General features: G+C 40.6%; 1 protein-coding gene across 15 annotated transcripts in view; it reads right to left on the reverse strand.

The window, feature by feature from the left end:
• NAV3 (neuron navigator 3) overlaps nt 1-16,707 on the reverse strand; it is an 833,019-nt gene that overhangs the window by 177,778 nt on the left and 638,534 nt on the right. For all 15 annotated transcript variants that reach the window (XM_089674062.1, XM_089674060.1, XM_089674057.1 and 12 more), the window contains 2 exons: nt 13,761-14,730; nt 4,467-4,576 (listed from right to left, as the gene is read on the reverse strand). In XM_089674062.1, coding sequence (XP_089530188.1) covers nt 4,467-4,576; nt 13,761-14,730 — 1,080 coding nt within the window. The remainder of the gene's footprint in view (nt 1-4,466; nt 4,577-13,760; nt 14,731-16,707) is intronic.

Raw genomic sequence — 16,707 nt, forward strand, 5'->3', positions numbered from 1 at the left:
AGGAAAAAAAAACAATATTTTGGACTTTTTGCTATAAAACATGTCCAGTAAAAAAAATGCAAAAATCAAATTTAGTCATAAATTTCTGCCAAAATGCATTCTGCAACATGTCTTTGCTAAAAAAAAAAGCAATACGTGTAAATTAATTGGTTTACGTGAAAGTTATAGCATTTACAAATGGCGGGAAAGATACTGGGATTTTTAGTTTTTTTTTTATATACTAATAATGGCGGCGATCAGCGAATTATGGCGGCGATCAGTGACTTATGGCAGCGACCAGCGACTTATGGCGGGACTGCGGCGGACATTCTGACATTGGGGGATACTGATTTGGGGTCACTGACATCCCCAAAAACACTAATACAGTGATCAGTGCAAAAAAAAAACACTGACACTATACTAATGGCACTGGGGAGGAAGGGGTTAACTTTATTTAGCAGGGAAGGGTTATCTGTGTGAAGGGGGGTGTTTTACTAGGGGGCGGGGGTGTGTGCTGCACGGGACACCGCTGATCGAGAGAGAGAAACTCTTCTTTCTCGATCAGCTCGTCCTCGAGCTGTCAGGGAAGTGACAGACAGCACAGCTACTGCAGCTGTGCAGTCTGTCACTGTTTGCCGGCGATCGCCGGGAAACAGCCAGTAAGGACCAGCTGTGACCCGGCGACTGACATCCGCAGCGGTGATCGGCAGGACAGATAGGGCGGCGGCGCGCCTTGCGCGCGCCCCCTATCTGTTTACAAAACACACATTTTAAAACGTGGTTTTGCCTGCCCGTGCCGCCCTGCTGCCGTATTTCTACAGTGGCAGGGCGGCAAGTGGTTAAAATTCCCTTTTTGGAAAGGCTTAGTTCAATGAAATGGGTCGCATTCGGTAAGTGCTATGTCTGTTGAGAGCGACAAGGGATATAATTCTTGTCACAGTTACACACCTTTGTGCACCCCCAGCAGCTGCCTCTGCAGCTAAAGGGGAGCAGTTGGGGGGGGAGCACAGTTCAACCATGGAGTTTTACCACCCCTCATTTGCTAATGTGAACAAGCCCTAAAACACCCTCATTATGAAAAAGTCATGGGTTATTTATTATGGGTGCTTCTGAATACATACAGTATGTGGAACAATACAGACGATTTCTGTAAAGTTGTATGAGGCTGTATGTCCATTTTATGAATGTAAATCCTTTCTAGAAGGCAGATCAATAATTTAGGCTCAATTTTCCCAGCATGGTATATGTACTGTGCGAAGTCAGAGCTGCTCTTCAAACACTCAGTGCTATTTTTGAGGTAACTGGGCTCCTTTTCAGATACTGTGTGTCTGCCATCTGTTTCTGTTTTGCTGGCAATTCAAGAAAGCACAAGTTCCTGAGTCGGACTTGGAAGTCTGAATATCATTTTGGCCCAATATAAAAATAAATAAATAGTAAAGGATTGGAAATTGGCGTGATATTTCCACTCATGTAAAAGTTAGCAGCAAAGTAGAGAATTACTTAGTGTGCCTGCGGCACAAAAAAAATCTTTAGTATTTTTTGTGGTAGGAAATAATAATGAATTTTAAGAGGAATACACTAGAAAATTAGTGATATTTTATATAAGTGTGCTATTTTAAATGTTAATTTTTTTTTTCAATTGAGAATAGTTTTTCCTGATAATAAGTTAACAGTAATCTTTATAAAGATGACACTTTGATCTATATTCTGGTTAGAGGCAGAGGTTGACAGCCTTAGCCAGCCTAGTAAACAATAATTTCAAACAATGTTCAAAGGCCAGTAAACACAAATCTGGCAGCACTGTGCTCCAATGCTGCTTGTTCTCTTCTTTATCCCCAACTGTCCTCCTCCTACATAACTCTCTATCTCCAACATCTATTTCTCAGGAAAAATGCATAGGCATCTGATCATTGGAGAAATTAAGCTATGTACGAAGTGGGGACAAACACCTGCTGAAAACATTACTTGCAACCTAAAAAAAAAAAGGCCCTAAAGAATAAAATGGTGGTTGTTGCAATTTTATGTCACATGGTATTTGCACAGTGGTATTTCAAATGCATTTTTTTGTAGAAAATACACTTATTGAGTTTCAGTGAACAAAAACACAATATAATACCCACTGTTTTGGTAAAATATAAAAGATGATGTTACATTGAGTAAATAGATACCAAACATGTCACGTTTTAAAATTGTGCATGCCTATGGAATGGCAACAAACTACAGTACGTTAAAATATTTATTAGCTGACACTTTAAAAGCCTTTACAGGTTACCACTTTAGAGTCACACAGGAGGTCTGATGCTAAATTTATTGCTCTCGCTTTGATGTTTGTGGTGATACCTCACATGTGTGGTGCAGTCACTGTCTGTGTGTGGGACTGACGCGTGCATTTGCCTTTGTGTGTGGGTACAGGGGGGAAGGGGGGGGGGTGGCGCTTTAATTTATTTTTTTATATTATTTTTACAATGTACCTTCACATTTTGTGATCACTTTTATTGCTATCCCAAGGGATAAACAACATTCCTTGTGACAGCATGGGCCATGACAGGCCCTTTTTATGGAGAGATCTTGGGTCTAAGGCCCTTATGCAGCAAAGAACAGAGAAATGTATTTATCATGTTTATATCTATATACAAATGCTTTGCATTTCATTTCTATTTTAAACTGAACGGGTTGTTTTACAAGGTATGTATTTGTTCACATACATTTTAATCACTTACTATCAGGTGTCTTTATGTTTTAATCCTTGCCTATGTTCCTGTTTAGGATGTTCCCATGACTGCTTCCCTAGGGTTTCTGTTTCAGGGTGACTCTTCTCTTGCAGCATCTTTTGGAGACACCCTTACATGCAGGGACCAGAGTTGTGTCTCTCTACACTGCTTGCATCAATAGAGACTACTACACTATAACCTAAGATCACAAGGTATTCCCCTGCTCCTCCCTCCTCCTACCTTTCTGCATACTAACAGACTGACAGGAGACTGCGCTGTCTACTGTTAATGCGGAGCTCCACCCAAAAGGGGAAGTTCCGCTTTAAGGACTGCTCCCCCGCTCCCCATTAAGGATTGGCACCTTTGGGGGGCAGGGGGGGAGCGGGTACCTGAATTTGACAGGTACCCGCTCCCAGTTCCGGTCCGATCGCCTAGGCGATAAGAAACGGAAGGTGTCCTCCCTCCCTCCCTGTAGTCTTTTGGGACATGTGACAGGTCCAAGAAGACTACAGGACCATTCATGAAGTGCAGCGCTGCTCACGCATGCGCAGTGGGTACTCGGCTGTGAAGCCGCAAGAAGTCAGAGCTGGGTTCCCACACTGATGATGCTGGCTTCCTGGAATACAGGACGGTCGGTGAAACAGACTGCAGGGGACACACCGCGGGACTGAGGGATAGGTAAGTGGCTGTTTTTTAAAAGTCAGCAGCTAGAGTTTTTGTATTTTATTTTTTGACAGGGTGAGGGGAACTCCACTTGAACTCTGAGATTCTAACTATGTTTGGCCAGGCTGATTGTACCCAGAGGCATCCCTAGGGTTGGTGTCACCTGGTGCGGTAACACGTGGTGTCACCCCTCCAGAGAGGAAGAAGCCATGGCGGTGTAGTAGTAAAATGAGTATCTCGGACCCGTGAAGATATGTATCCCCTGAAGCAACTGCGCATGTGCTGGTTTCAGGCCAAAGACGCACATCTCTGACTTTAGCACAGAGCTGCCACAGTTAACCCCATACATGCTGAAAACTGTTGAAGCTGATCCCGCAGATCAATATGGGTTGCAAGATCAGTTAACCCCATATAGGTTGAACCTATACGGGGTTAACTGATATTGCAACCCATAGTGATCCGCAGGATCAGCTTCAGCGGTTTGCAGCCTGTAAGGGGTTAACTGTGGCAGCTCTGTGCTAAAGTTGGAGATCAGCAATTGGCTTCTTCGGCCTGAAACCGGCACATGCGCAGTTGCTTCAGGGGATACATATCTTCACGGGTCCGGGATACTCATTTTACTGCTACATCGGGGGCAGCTGTCACTGTGCTGGTAATCCTGGATCACCCCAATAACTGGCCAGGACCTTCACAGAACTCAGAAGCTCTACTGGTATCCTGCTCCTGCACCCACGGTGATGGTGTCACCCGGTGCAGCCCGCACCCCCCACACCCCTCTAAGGATGCCACTGATTGTACCCAATTCGATTGTTCTAGGACTTGGCTACAACCCGCATACCAGATTTTTACATGCAATTATTGCCAGTGGCTACAGCAATAATTACTGCGCTCTCCCGGCAGGGACGACTCCCTGTACCAAGACCACCCAACGCCGGGAGAACAAAAATAGCTCTATAGATGGGATTCCCCCATCAACACTGACTGTGATGATAGGGGAATCAAACTATTTTATTTTTATGCAACCCGAGATTGCAAGAAAGAAAATCACATCATCTATGGCCTTCCAAGCACTGTGTGAGAGTGAAGGTCTCATGTGATCGTTGATCTACTTACCAGAAAGCTCCTCCAGGCACTGTTTGGCTGTCTTACTGTATGAATCACTTTTCGTTGGGCTAGTGCAGAAATCAGCAGGTGGTAAAGTGGTCTCATTTTCTGAGTGTGTTCTGAAAAGAAGACAATTTTATCTTTCTTTTTTATCACATGTTTATATAATAACATCACAAAATCAATCTGCATATTAATGAACATATTAAAAATGTCTTCCACCCAGTTAACTTGCAATACCCATCCATTGGTGGCTACATTACATCAAAACAAGAGCACAAATCTGAAACAATGTTTTCATAAATAATGCAGAAGGGAAGTCATGTTGTCAGAAGAGATAGAGCACTCAGGAGATTACACTGTTATCTCACAAAAGCACTAAACCACTTGAAAATTATAACTTGATTTAATGTCTCTTATGATGTTTATTATCAGTCCATGCAGATGACTATTTACCATCAAAGAATATTTCATCTCAAAGAAAGCTCATAAGGCTGAGTCATTTAAGTTGCTATTTTATTGTACAAAATATATTTCCAGGGAATCCAGGACTTCTTTGCTGATAACCCTTCGTTCTTAATGTGAGCCAGCATGACAATAAAAATAGAAGGGTAATATAAACCTCCAAAAGCAGGCACTAGGTGCTAGACATATGTTTGGTTCTTAGGAAGAACAGCATATAAAATACTGGCCCTGATTGGGGGAGCAAGTTGAAGATTGTATACAGGTTGAATTCTAATTTGGGGGGGTCCCCGTAGGTACAAATATGTTTTCCTGATAATTAAATACATATACAGGCACATTTCAGTGTTTTTTCTTATGTGATAAATTATTTTTACATTTATTGTCATGCCAGGGTCACTTCAAAGTCAATGAAACACTTTGAGTAGATTTAAATCTAAACCTAAGAACAAATAATTGATTGCAACCTACTAGCCCTTAGATGTGGTGGCTGCATTAGTCATCCCTTTCAGGCTGTTTTTCTTTATTTTCACCTGGGGATCCTGCCATTAACACACTTTCTGTCTTAGGGTGACTACACTCACCAAACTGTATCTATGGAGGAGCAATGCTGTCACACCATAACATTGTGTGGGAAGTGTCCTGTAGTTTGTGGAGATAGCTGGGACCACTTTACACTGATAAGAGTGCATTAGAGGCATAGTGGACATCAGGGATGAGCTCAGGCATGTTCGGACACCACAAGTCTAACCCCACCAGGAAGCTGTCAAAGTAGACAGGTAGTCATAGGAAGCACAGGAATTCCCTACCCTGTAGCCACACATGTACATACCCCTTGTATACGTGCAGCTGCGGGGTGGGGTATGCCTCCACTGCTTATGATTGGCTGTTTGCTTTGACAGCTTTTTGATGGGATGGCTCAGGTAGGTTTGGGTTCCTGTCCAAACATGCCTGAACTCATCCCCAGTGCACAGGAAATTATCAGTTCCCAAAATCTTGTAGGATCAACAGGTAGTTTTTGCACTTATCAAACAAAAGTAGTAACACATTTTTAATGGTATATTTAAACGGTAACTCCACTTTCATGGGAATAAAAGAGCAAATAAAAAATATATAGCATATACAATTTCTACACAAGCCATATACTAATAGTATATGATTAAAAATTACCTTTTCTTTTCAATCTGCAGCATTCTCATTTTCTGTAAAATTCAATGAAATATGGCAACCTGGAGGCATTCCATACACCACCGGTGTACTGACACCCCCAGAAATGGAATTTCCTGCTTGTGTGATTCACTCACTGATTTCCCCAGAAGTCTGCACTAAGATAGAATTCAAATTGTACGCATCCTCCAAAATAAAATTGTCATTTTTGGTGAGAAACTCCCTAAGGGGTAATCATGTCTAAAGGGATGCAGGCACTGCAACTTTTTTCATCAGAGCATTCCAAGAGCACCAGGTGATTAAAATTAATTCCCATTCTTTCCCTGTATCCAAAAACATAGTTGGACATACAGCTTCTTCTTCAGAGCAGAAACAGATAGGAATCTACAGCAAAGTTTATTAAAAGAGAAGAAATACAGCCAAAGTTATTTTGTAGATCACAGGAGTGCAGTTCGTTCTGCACTCCTGGGCCTGTTTACAACTGAAGCCCACTGTTGGCCGACGTTGCTCAGCCGGTCCAGGCTAGGGAAAGATCCCGACTTCAAAGTCGGGATGCACCCCAGAGTCTGGAGCGCAGGGGGGCAGAGCAGACAGCGGTGACTGACAGTCACCGCTCTCTGCTCACAGCAGCAGTGAGAACTCAGCAATCAGCAGTCATGTGATCAGTGAGTTCTCACACTTAGAGCCCATGGGGGACAGATGCAGCATCGGTTCAATACTGCATCCATCTAGGCAAGTATAATTTGGAGGAAAGAAAAAACACCCAAACTTTCCTTGTAAAATCCTTGCAAAGTACATAGATTACCCAAAGGGGATTGTTTTTTCTCCACAAAAGTTGAGTTACTCTTTAAAGCAGAACTAAAGTTCGCAATACCTGTGCTTCAATTGCCTGACACCCATGAGGTCCCTTGCCGGTGTCAGTATCTTCTGCTTTTTCCGGGTGGCAGTCTTTGGCCATATTGATTGGCTGGCGCTGGATAATGTCCATACATGGGTAGGAATTTTGTCATCCCAGCACACAGGCACTGTGCCAGAATGTACACTGAGCTGCGCATGCACAGCTCAGTGTACACTGTACAGATAACGGGGAGCAGGCAGGTAGGTTTATTTTTAATGCAAAACAGACACTGCATGTTTCTTCTGCAATAAAAAGCTTGCCTATTGGAGACATTAGATCTGCTTTAACAGCTCAAAAAGGACCAAATACAGTACAAGTTCATTGTTCTGGGTTAACAAACACACCAGGTAATTAGAAGGAGGGAGGGTGGATTTTAGGTTTAGTTAGTTCTAATTTGGAATTCCACTTTAATGTCAGGAGATGTTGCTCTAGGCCACTGCATTTTTTGTGCGTTTTTAGTGACTCAGATAATACTGAAGCTAGGGACAAGCAGGCAACGTTTATTTCTAGAAGAAGGTGAGCAATCCACTCCCTGTATTTCTTCCACTACTGATTTCTCTTAATAATCCAATCTTTAATTATATTAAAAGTCACTGATCCCCAGGTCAAGCAAGCAAATTAGAAGCTATAGTGAATTCAGAGTTCTTGATTTCATACTTGTATTGGGTCAGGGACTCACAATAATAAAGTCATTAGATTGGGACAGCCAGACAACTAGCATTTTCCAAAGGAGAGTTTGGAAATGGAAGCTACCCTATTTATTTAAGTATGCTTCTTTTAAGAGGCCTAATCATAAGTGACAAAGTGCTACTTGTTTACTAAGGTGAAAATGATGTTGAAACAAAAAACAATTGTTTCTTCAGGCCCCACGATATTACTGATACAACACTGCATCCCCTGCAAAATGATGTCATAATGTGCTAGTATGCATCACATGCTAGCTCATTATGAAAGACTTGCCTTATAACAAAGCCCTTCAGTAGTGTGCTGTCACTGCTGACAGGGCTTCCACCTTCATCAGGTCTTCCTTACTGGTTGGCGGGTTCTGGCCTTTTGATTGGCCAAGCTGTGGTGACGTCACTCCTGCGCATGGGAGTTTCGGCCGTGGCACACAGCTCTGAAAGAATGGCACGGGTATGCTGTTCCTTTAGAGCGCATGTGCAGGTGATGTAATCGGCTGCAGGGACACTGATTATCTCCTAAGTGGTGCATGTTTAGGAGATATTCCTTGTACCTACAGGTAAGCTTTATTATAAGCTTACCTGTAGGAACAAGTGTCTAGTGGGAATTTACTTTCACTTTAAAGGTGTGTTTTCTGGACCTAGTTCCATGCATGCTCCTCTAAGAAGGATTAATTATCTAGATCTGCTAGAAAAGAGAGTATGAATGATGGTTTATGTAATCAAGGTAAACATAAAGGCTTTCCATTCATTCATTTTATAAAAGGGAAAAGCACAATTTGGGCTACACTGCCTACAGTGGCCGTGTAGAGTTGGCAGCCATTTTTGTTTTACAATACTGTGTGATCTGTGGGTTTTATGGCTGTTATCACTATACAGTACAGCACATCTCTGAAGCAAGGTGAGATTTTGCCTTTTAGACCCAATTTTAGGACTATATAATTCTGTATGACTATGCAAGTTGTAAATACTCGCTTCATTCCATCGATCCACTTAAGTCCATGTCCTCCAGCATGGTTTTGCTTAGTCCTGGCCTGATGTGTGTGTGATAGTGCTGGATCAATAGAACTAAAAATAGGTTCTGATGTATCTACCATAACTCAAATTTGTGATTAAACTCTAGTATGGGTGGACCATGTTCTGGTCCACGGCTGTTACCTCTCTGACACTCGTCAGATAGTAGACTCTTGAACATGTACAGAGGTGTGCCTGGTACAAAAGTTCACGTCACTTAAACTCAGCCAGCTGCCTACAGTGCCATCAGGAGACGTTAGTCTTCATCAAGCACTTATTGATTTTATGGAATGATTTTACCTTATTTTTTGAGACAAATGAAGGACACTTGTATTTTTTTTTTAAACAAAAACAAGGTTGTGTGTTTTCTTCTTGGGGTTATGTATGACACTGTAGAGTTCCTCTGTTTTCCTCTTTTTTGTCAATACTTGTAATATGGGATGTCATGTCAACTCTCAAGGTGTTCTCCTAAGTGAGACCTAGTCTTCATCAAGCCTTAATACAGATCCCTTTGCGTAAGGAGGAGGAAGGAAGGAGGAGGCTTTTTCCCCTGAAACGCATTGGCTGTATCTGATGCTCTTAACCATTAAATGTTTCAAAAAGTCCTCTAAGTGAGATGAACTTTTGTACCAAGCACTCCTCCATACACATTTAAGAATCACCTAGTCCTACATCCCTCAACTGTCCCTTGCTGTATTTACCTGAAAGGAGGTGGGAAATAAAATTATGTAGTACACAAGAACTTTGTATTTTGATGTCTCTTTCTTTCTAACATTGCTGTCCTAAGCTTAGAACATTCATCAGAATGAATGTTTTATGGATAATCCTGTTTAGCCAGCCTGTAATAATTTTCCCTAAAGCACAATTAACAGGCGACTATACTGTTTTATGTAACGCTGAGAAGTGCACACTATATCATTGTGTGCAAACAGCCCCCATTCAGGAAAATACCATGGTACACTTAAAAATGATGTATCATTTTCTGGAGCCCTTTTCTCTACAAGTGTCTTCTTTTTTGAGGTAAAGTAAACTTTATATCACAAAGCTAGTTTTCTAATATAAAATGGACTCTGGATATTACAGTTATTTGTTTCATATGATGCCTGATCCAATTAACAACAATTGCGACCATTTGGAACAAGAAAAAAAGGTAATAATCTCCACCAATAGTCTACATTTTAATGTGCTTCATCTTTTTCATTCACTACATGTAGTTCTGCGTTAATTATTCCCCATTATGATGTTTGTCCACTTACTTCACCCTTAATGTCAAATCAATTTTTGACTTGGTGAAGAAATATTACAGCAAAAAAATCTGAGCGTGAGACAAAATGAATAGATAACAACAAGCAGATAGCCTTAAACCATTGGGACTTAATTGCAGGAACCTGTCCTCATAACATACGTCTGGCAAAGGGGTGAGTTACCATTTCATGCATCTGGCACGGCAGTGAGAAATATGTTTATTACTAGGACTATTCTCAAAATGTTAATTTCCTAGGCAGACTGTATGAAGTTTATGTGGATTATTCCCTCCAGCAGGAAAATACTTTAACATCTGTCATTTCCAATTCTCATTATGCAGCTGAGGTTTTAAAATGTTATACCCATACCTTTCTATTTTGCAGAGCAGTCATAAATTGTAATATTGTTTTGTCAGTAACCTAGACTGATCTCCTGCCATAGCTCGCTTTAAATCTAGCATGCTGGCTGCCTTCTAATTAACTAGTCATTGGTATATTTGTGTACCTGTGGCATGCACATTAGTTTCCATTACTGATTTGAAGCAGTTGAAAAAGCTGAAGTTTTTTTTTTACCTTCATTCATGAAGGTAAAAATCCTTCTGTGTGAAGCTACCCCTGCCTCCCCCCCACCACCACCAATACTTACTTGAGCCTGATTTCGATTTAGTGATGTGCATGTGAGCAGCATCTCTCCCAGCTCTCTCCCTCCTCATTAGCTCAGAGACAGCAGCAGGAGCCATTGGCTCCCACTGCCTTCAATCATAGCCTGTGAGCAGGGATCAGAGGTGGGGCTGAGCCCTGCTCTGTGTGTCTGCTCTGTGAGCTTTTTAGAAGAAACTGTAAATGTTTATATTGATGTTTATATACTTTTTTGAGAGATTTTCCTTTACATCCCGTCAAAGTAAAAAAAGGAATGGCAAATCTCTTCCAATAGGGTTACAGAAAAAAAAAACACATTTATAGCGTGGGGAAGGGTTAAATCTTCTGACAATGTTTTTATTGTCGTCTGTGTCTTAAGCTGGCCAAACATGGATCAAAACTTCAATCCATATATGGCCATTCTCTTCATGATTGGCTTCTCATGAATGGTCCTGCTGGGAAATTTCCATTCAATCAACACTTACAGCCAGAAGTGAAACTTCCCACATTCTCATCAAATGTGTAGATGGGGGAATCAGTTCTCTTTTTTTTTTGTTCAGTTCACTGGCTGAATGAAAAAAAAAACTAAACTATCTATCGCTTTAGTGTTTTAGTGACAACTGCACACTATTTCTTCTTCGTGCATCACAAGGGGCAAGATGTGAGGGAAAAACTCCTAAAAGGAACAGCACTCTATCCAGAGCTTAAAAAAATTGACTGAAGTTAAAACTTTAAAATGACTTAAAAAATATGCCATCTGTAAAGGAAGGTTTAATACTTACCTTTCCTACTGCAAGCAACACTGATCTTTGCTGCATGGAAGAAATATTGTTTCATACAAATCTTTTGCATCCAACACATTTCCAGGTGTGTTAGATCCCTAGGAGTTGATATAGTGAAAGCACATCGGCTCTTCATTTTGCAAGGCAAATTTCTCCAGAGCTTAATGAATAAAAAGAAGCTCTGCTGACATCCATCATTCAATCATATGAAAGCAAACAATCTATTTTTCTTGCACAATTTAATATGCTAAGGGAAATGCTATTGCTAAGTGCAAACTTCTTACAATGGGAGCAGCCTATTTGTCTTTAGCACATTAACCTCCTAGTCTCCTACTGCATGTTGTAGTTCCATTATCCAAATCCTAATAGTGGTGTACACCCTGCAGATGAAACCACAGTGTGCAGAAGGGAACCAGGCCTCTAGCACACCCATAAGTGTGTTGAATGCAAAAGATGTTTTTGTTTGTCAATTGCATTTCAGTGACTATCACTTTTCTTTTAATTTAAATATTTATAAAGCATGTATACAGTAATACTGTAAATACCTAATAAAAAAATAATTTAGATTAAGAAAAATTCTTAAAGTGGTTGTAAAGCTTTTTTTTATTAAAATAACAAACATATCATACTTGCCTGCTCTGTGCAATAGTTTTGCATAGAGCAGCCCAATCTTCGTCTTCTCAGTTCCCCCGCCGGAGTTCCTGGCTCCTCCCCCATGCCGAGTGCCCCAGAGAAAGGTGCTTGCCTTGGAGGCACTCGTGTGTGCTTGCTTCCGAGCCTGCCCAGTATGTCCATAAGACATACAGTGTAGCTTGCCCCCCCCCCCCACTCCCTCTTCACTGGCTGTGATTGCAGCAACGGGAGCCAATGGTTCCAATTGCTGTGTCTCATCCAATAAGGAGAGCGAGTCAGCCGAGGCTTATGTGCACAGCATTGGATCGCAATCAGGCTCAGGTAAGTATTGGGGGGGCCGTGAGGGTAGCTGCACACTGAAGGTTTTTTACCTTCATGCGTGCATAGGTAAAAAACCTTCAGTCTTTACAACCACTTTAAGAAAACATTCCCAAATAACTAGACCTAAACATATCAATGGCTAGACTGGCTTTTGCAAATTGTAGTTTTGTTTATTTTTGGTTCTTATGTATCAAATTTATTTTAAACTAAATATACTGTGCTGTCCACAATAACGTAGATTTTTCCCTCCACTTCCAGAAAAAGCACTGGAAGGTCATTTGCAACAAAATGGTTTTCCTGAGTCTGTTCTCTACACCCTCTGAGTATTACCAGGAGAAGGAAAATATTGAATACTTTGGAGTAACATGCACTGTCAGGGCCTGGATCTGAATCCAGAACCAGAATCCAGAACTGTGTGTGGTAGTAACTCTTCTGATTTATAGTTGTTCCTGAGACATTTTGGGGTTCACATATCAAATCATTTTAGAAGTCAAAAAAGACCCCAATAAGGATACAGGATACTATGATACAGGAAATACATTTTCCCTGGTATAACTAGTGCAAAGATTTATGTTAGCAATACATATATAGATTTCAGTCGAAAATTTTAGTTTTAATCCTTACTGGGGTCAAATCGATGTTAGTTTTCAGCCACAGTGACAGGAAAATTCGAAGGAGCAGAATGAAAAACTTTTTCTCGAACATATTTTTGGACAGTGTACAGTATGTGGTTTTCATTCAGAAATTACATTAACTTTAAAATTGAATGTTAAATGCAAGTACAGTTTGTACAAAGAATTTTTGAATGAACATTTGTAAAAATATGTATAATAATCTATTCTTGTATGGCCAGCATTACACTGTATCTTAGCACAGTTGGAATACATGTCTTTTTCACAATTCTAAATTCTATGGTATGCATGATAGCAGTATGTGTGGAACCATAGTTAACATAATTCACATTTAACTATAGTTGATATCTTAGATAAACATATTTTTCCCAAATCTGCTAACCTAATTATATGGCATGCCTCATGTTAATAGACATTATTTTAAATTTAGGGATGTCATCATCCTATATGACTATAGAAAATGTGAAGGGAGACATACCCCCAATGAGGAAAATGTATTATCTCAGCAACCAAAGGACAACATAGTAATAAAAATAAGAAGCATCAATAAAAATGTATTGTTTTCATGACTGTGTTGTCCTATGGGTGCAAAGAAAGCTGCTAACCTCTCAACATTTTTCCTAATCTTTGTATTGAGTGGGGTTCTAAAAATACTAATTTTCCAAATATTTACTAAAATTAAAAAGAGTATTTCATGAGGGGTTTAAGTTTGTTTCAAGTATGACATGAGGCCATTTAATTAATATGTTTTAAAACATGAGAGTAATTTTTCACCCATAAACCACAAGTCCAATGGTACATTTGTCATAAATTAATAACCAGTGTATATACCTGTATATGAATGGTGCTACAGTTGCAGTATTTGGGTGTGTGTACTGCTGCTGAGGAAGCTGCACAATCCCATTTCCTGTAAACTGGACACCGGCACCAGGGGGATATATTGTTGTAGTCTGTGTAGTGGAAGCAGAAGAGACCTTTCCTTCAGTGGGGGTAGATACCTTTTCACTGGTGGTGGGTTTTTGAGTGCATACAGTTTGACTGCCTTTGGTAGTCCTACTTTTTTCTGACTCTTTTACAGTTGCAGAAACTGGGGACGTGGACTGTTTTGTTGCTGGCGTTTTTGATCCGGGTTTGGGGATTCCACTTGACAAAGGAATTAAACTTTCCTTTTTAACTGCAGCGGACTTATTTCCCTTTGGAATTAAGCTTGCAATTTTGGATGTCTTTTTTGATCCTTCTGATGTTTGTTCCTTTTCTTCTTTAGCTGGTTTCTCAGTGTTTAATTTATTTTTGTCCTTGTTCTTCTCTTCCTTTTCCTTTGGCTGAGGCAACCCCTTTTTATTGCTGAGATTTTTGCTTCCAGCCTTTGGAGGAGTCAATTTGGGTGATATTTTAGGACTGTTTAATGTCAAACCCATTTCATTTTCTCCACATTCTGATAATGAGTCATCCTCAATAATGACTTCATTTGATGGCGAAGACGGAGACCTCAAACCAACTCTAGTGTTCACCAATTTAAATTTTTCAAGCATTGATTTTTGCCCAGAAGAGGTACTTTTAATTCCTTCAGACAATGGTGGTTTTACTCTATCTGGGGATGGGGTGGGAGATGTTGCTGGACTAGGCTGCTTAACAGACAACATGGTGGTTGTGGCACTGTGTTTAACATTCATGGATTTACTGCGCCAAGGCTTACTAGCACTTGGAGAGGGTATGGCAGAGGCTACTTGCTGACCAGAGCTAGTGGGATATTGCACATTTCCATTCATGCCTGCAGACAGTTGAGGGCCTTTTGGTGATTCTGTAAAAAAAACCAACATGATCAATGCATTACTTTCATAAAATCTACACAGTGAGTTTGATGTTAGAGGATAAAAAAAAGCAGTAATGGTATCTAGCATGACTGATGTAATTTCAAGAACAGGGTAAAGAAAAATAAATACTGCTCAGAACACAGTAAAACCCTTATTTGCAGAAATATATATTTTAATATAATACACTTGGACCACCTTCTAAGGCAGCAGGGCTAAGAGGGCAAAATCATAGTTACATAGTTGATAAGGTTCAATAAAGACACCAGTCCTTCTTGTTCAACCTGAGTGTGAGTGCTTATGTCACTACCATTTTTCATATACATTGCATTTGCTAAGAAACACATCTAAATGTTTTTTTTCATTCATCTACACTCCTCACTGTCACCAACAGTTGTGGAAAGGAGATCCACATCCTTGCCATTCTAACAGTAAAGAATCCTTTACGCAGTTTAAGATTGAACCACTTCTTATCCAACTTCATTGTGTGGCTGCTTGTCTTCTTACAGACCTTACATTAAAAAGTGAACTCTCAATGCTAGAGTAGCCATTCACAAATTTGTATGTCACAACCAAATCCCATCTTAAGTGCCTTTTCTCCAGGGAGAAGAAACTTACCTTGTAACTGAGGTCCTCCAGCCCGTTTATTAGCTTTGTTGCCCTTTTGTCAATTCTCTCCAGTTGAAGCACATCCTTCCTAAGGATTGGCAACCAGAACTGGACAGCATACTCAAGATGTGGCCTAACCAGAGATCATCAAATTGTACAAATTGTCATAATGTTTTCATTTGTTCCTTTATTTTATAAACCTGTCATCATCTGTGGCTAAATTTAGCAAGAAAACTGTAGGGGGAAAGTGAATGTTAAGAGGAATAATCCCTTATTAGTTCAGGAAACATGCGACCATCTCTCATTTCCCTTGTTAGCAGTCTGTACAATTAAAAAAATAAGTTTGCATAGAAAGTTGCCTACAATAAAAAACCCTAGCATTATCGTTTTTAATTATTATAATCACACGGCACAAGGGGTTGAACTTTACAAAACGGCATCACCATTCAGATGTGCATAGACTAGCATGGCATCTTGCCTCCTTCTTAGTGTTATACAGTATATCACATGCAGCTCCAGGAAAGATCAGATCACTCCATGGTCACATCTCTAGTGATGGCTCAGCACATTTCCACCACAGCATATAATTGTACCAGAAACAGGAATACGGCACAAAGAGAAAGCACTGTGTCAAAACATATAAAACAAAACAAAACTTGTTCCTGTTGACTGTTTTAACAAAATATCAGTCTGGATGTCACATCACTTCCTCAAACTCAATCTATCCAAAATCAAGCTCATAATATTTCCTCCCCCACGTGACCCTTCCCCTGACTTCTCAGTCAACTTTGATGGCAAAACTATCAACCCATCCCCACATGCCAGGGCACTAGGTATATTCCTGAACTCTGAACTTTCCTTTCAGCCCCACATCCAACCACTGTCCAAAGCTTGCCACCTCAGCCTTTGCAACATCTCCACACCCCTTCTTAACCAAAGACACCATAAAGTTTCTAATTCACTCCCCGGTTATCTCTCGCCTTGACTATTGCAACTCCCTCCTCATTGGCTTGCTGCTGCAAGACTCATCTCCCTCACCAACCAGTGTCTGCTACCCCTCTCTGCCAATCCCTCCACTGGCTTCCACTCACCCAACAAATTAAATTCAAAACACTAACAACAACGTACAAAGTCATCCACAGCTCTGCCCCCAGCTACATCACTAACCTAGTATCAAAATACCAACCAAATTGTTCTCTTCATTCCTCCCAATACCTTCTGCTCTCTAGCTCCCTTGTCACCTCCTTCCATGATTGCCTCCAGGACTTCTCCCAAGCTTTCCCTATCCTCTGGAACTCCCTACCTCAAACTGTCCGACTACCCCCTACATGTCCGCTTTTAGGCAATTCTTGAAAACC

The sequence above is a fragment of the Staurois parvus genome, unplaced genomic scaffold, assembly GCF_062004578.1.
Source record: "Staurois parvus isolate SC_StPar_1 unplaced genomic scaffold, SC_StPar_1.0 ptg000147l, whole genome shotgun sequence".
Lineage (NCBI taxonomy): Eukaryota > Metazoa > Chordata > Amphibia > Anura > Ranidae > Staurois > Staurois parvus.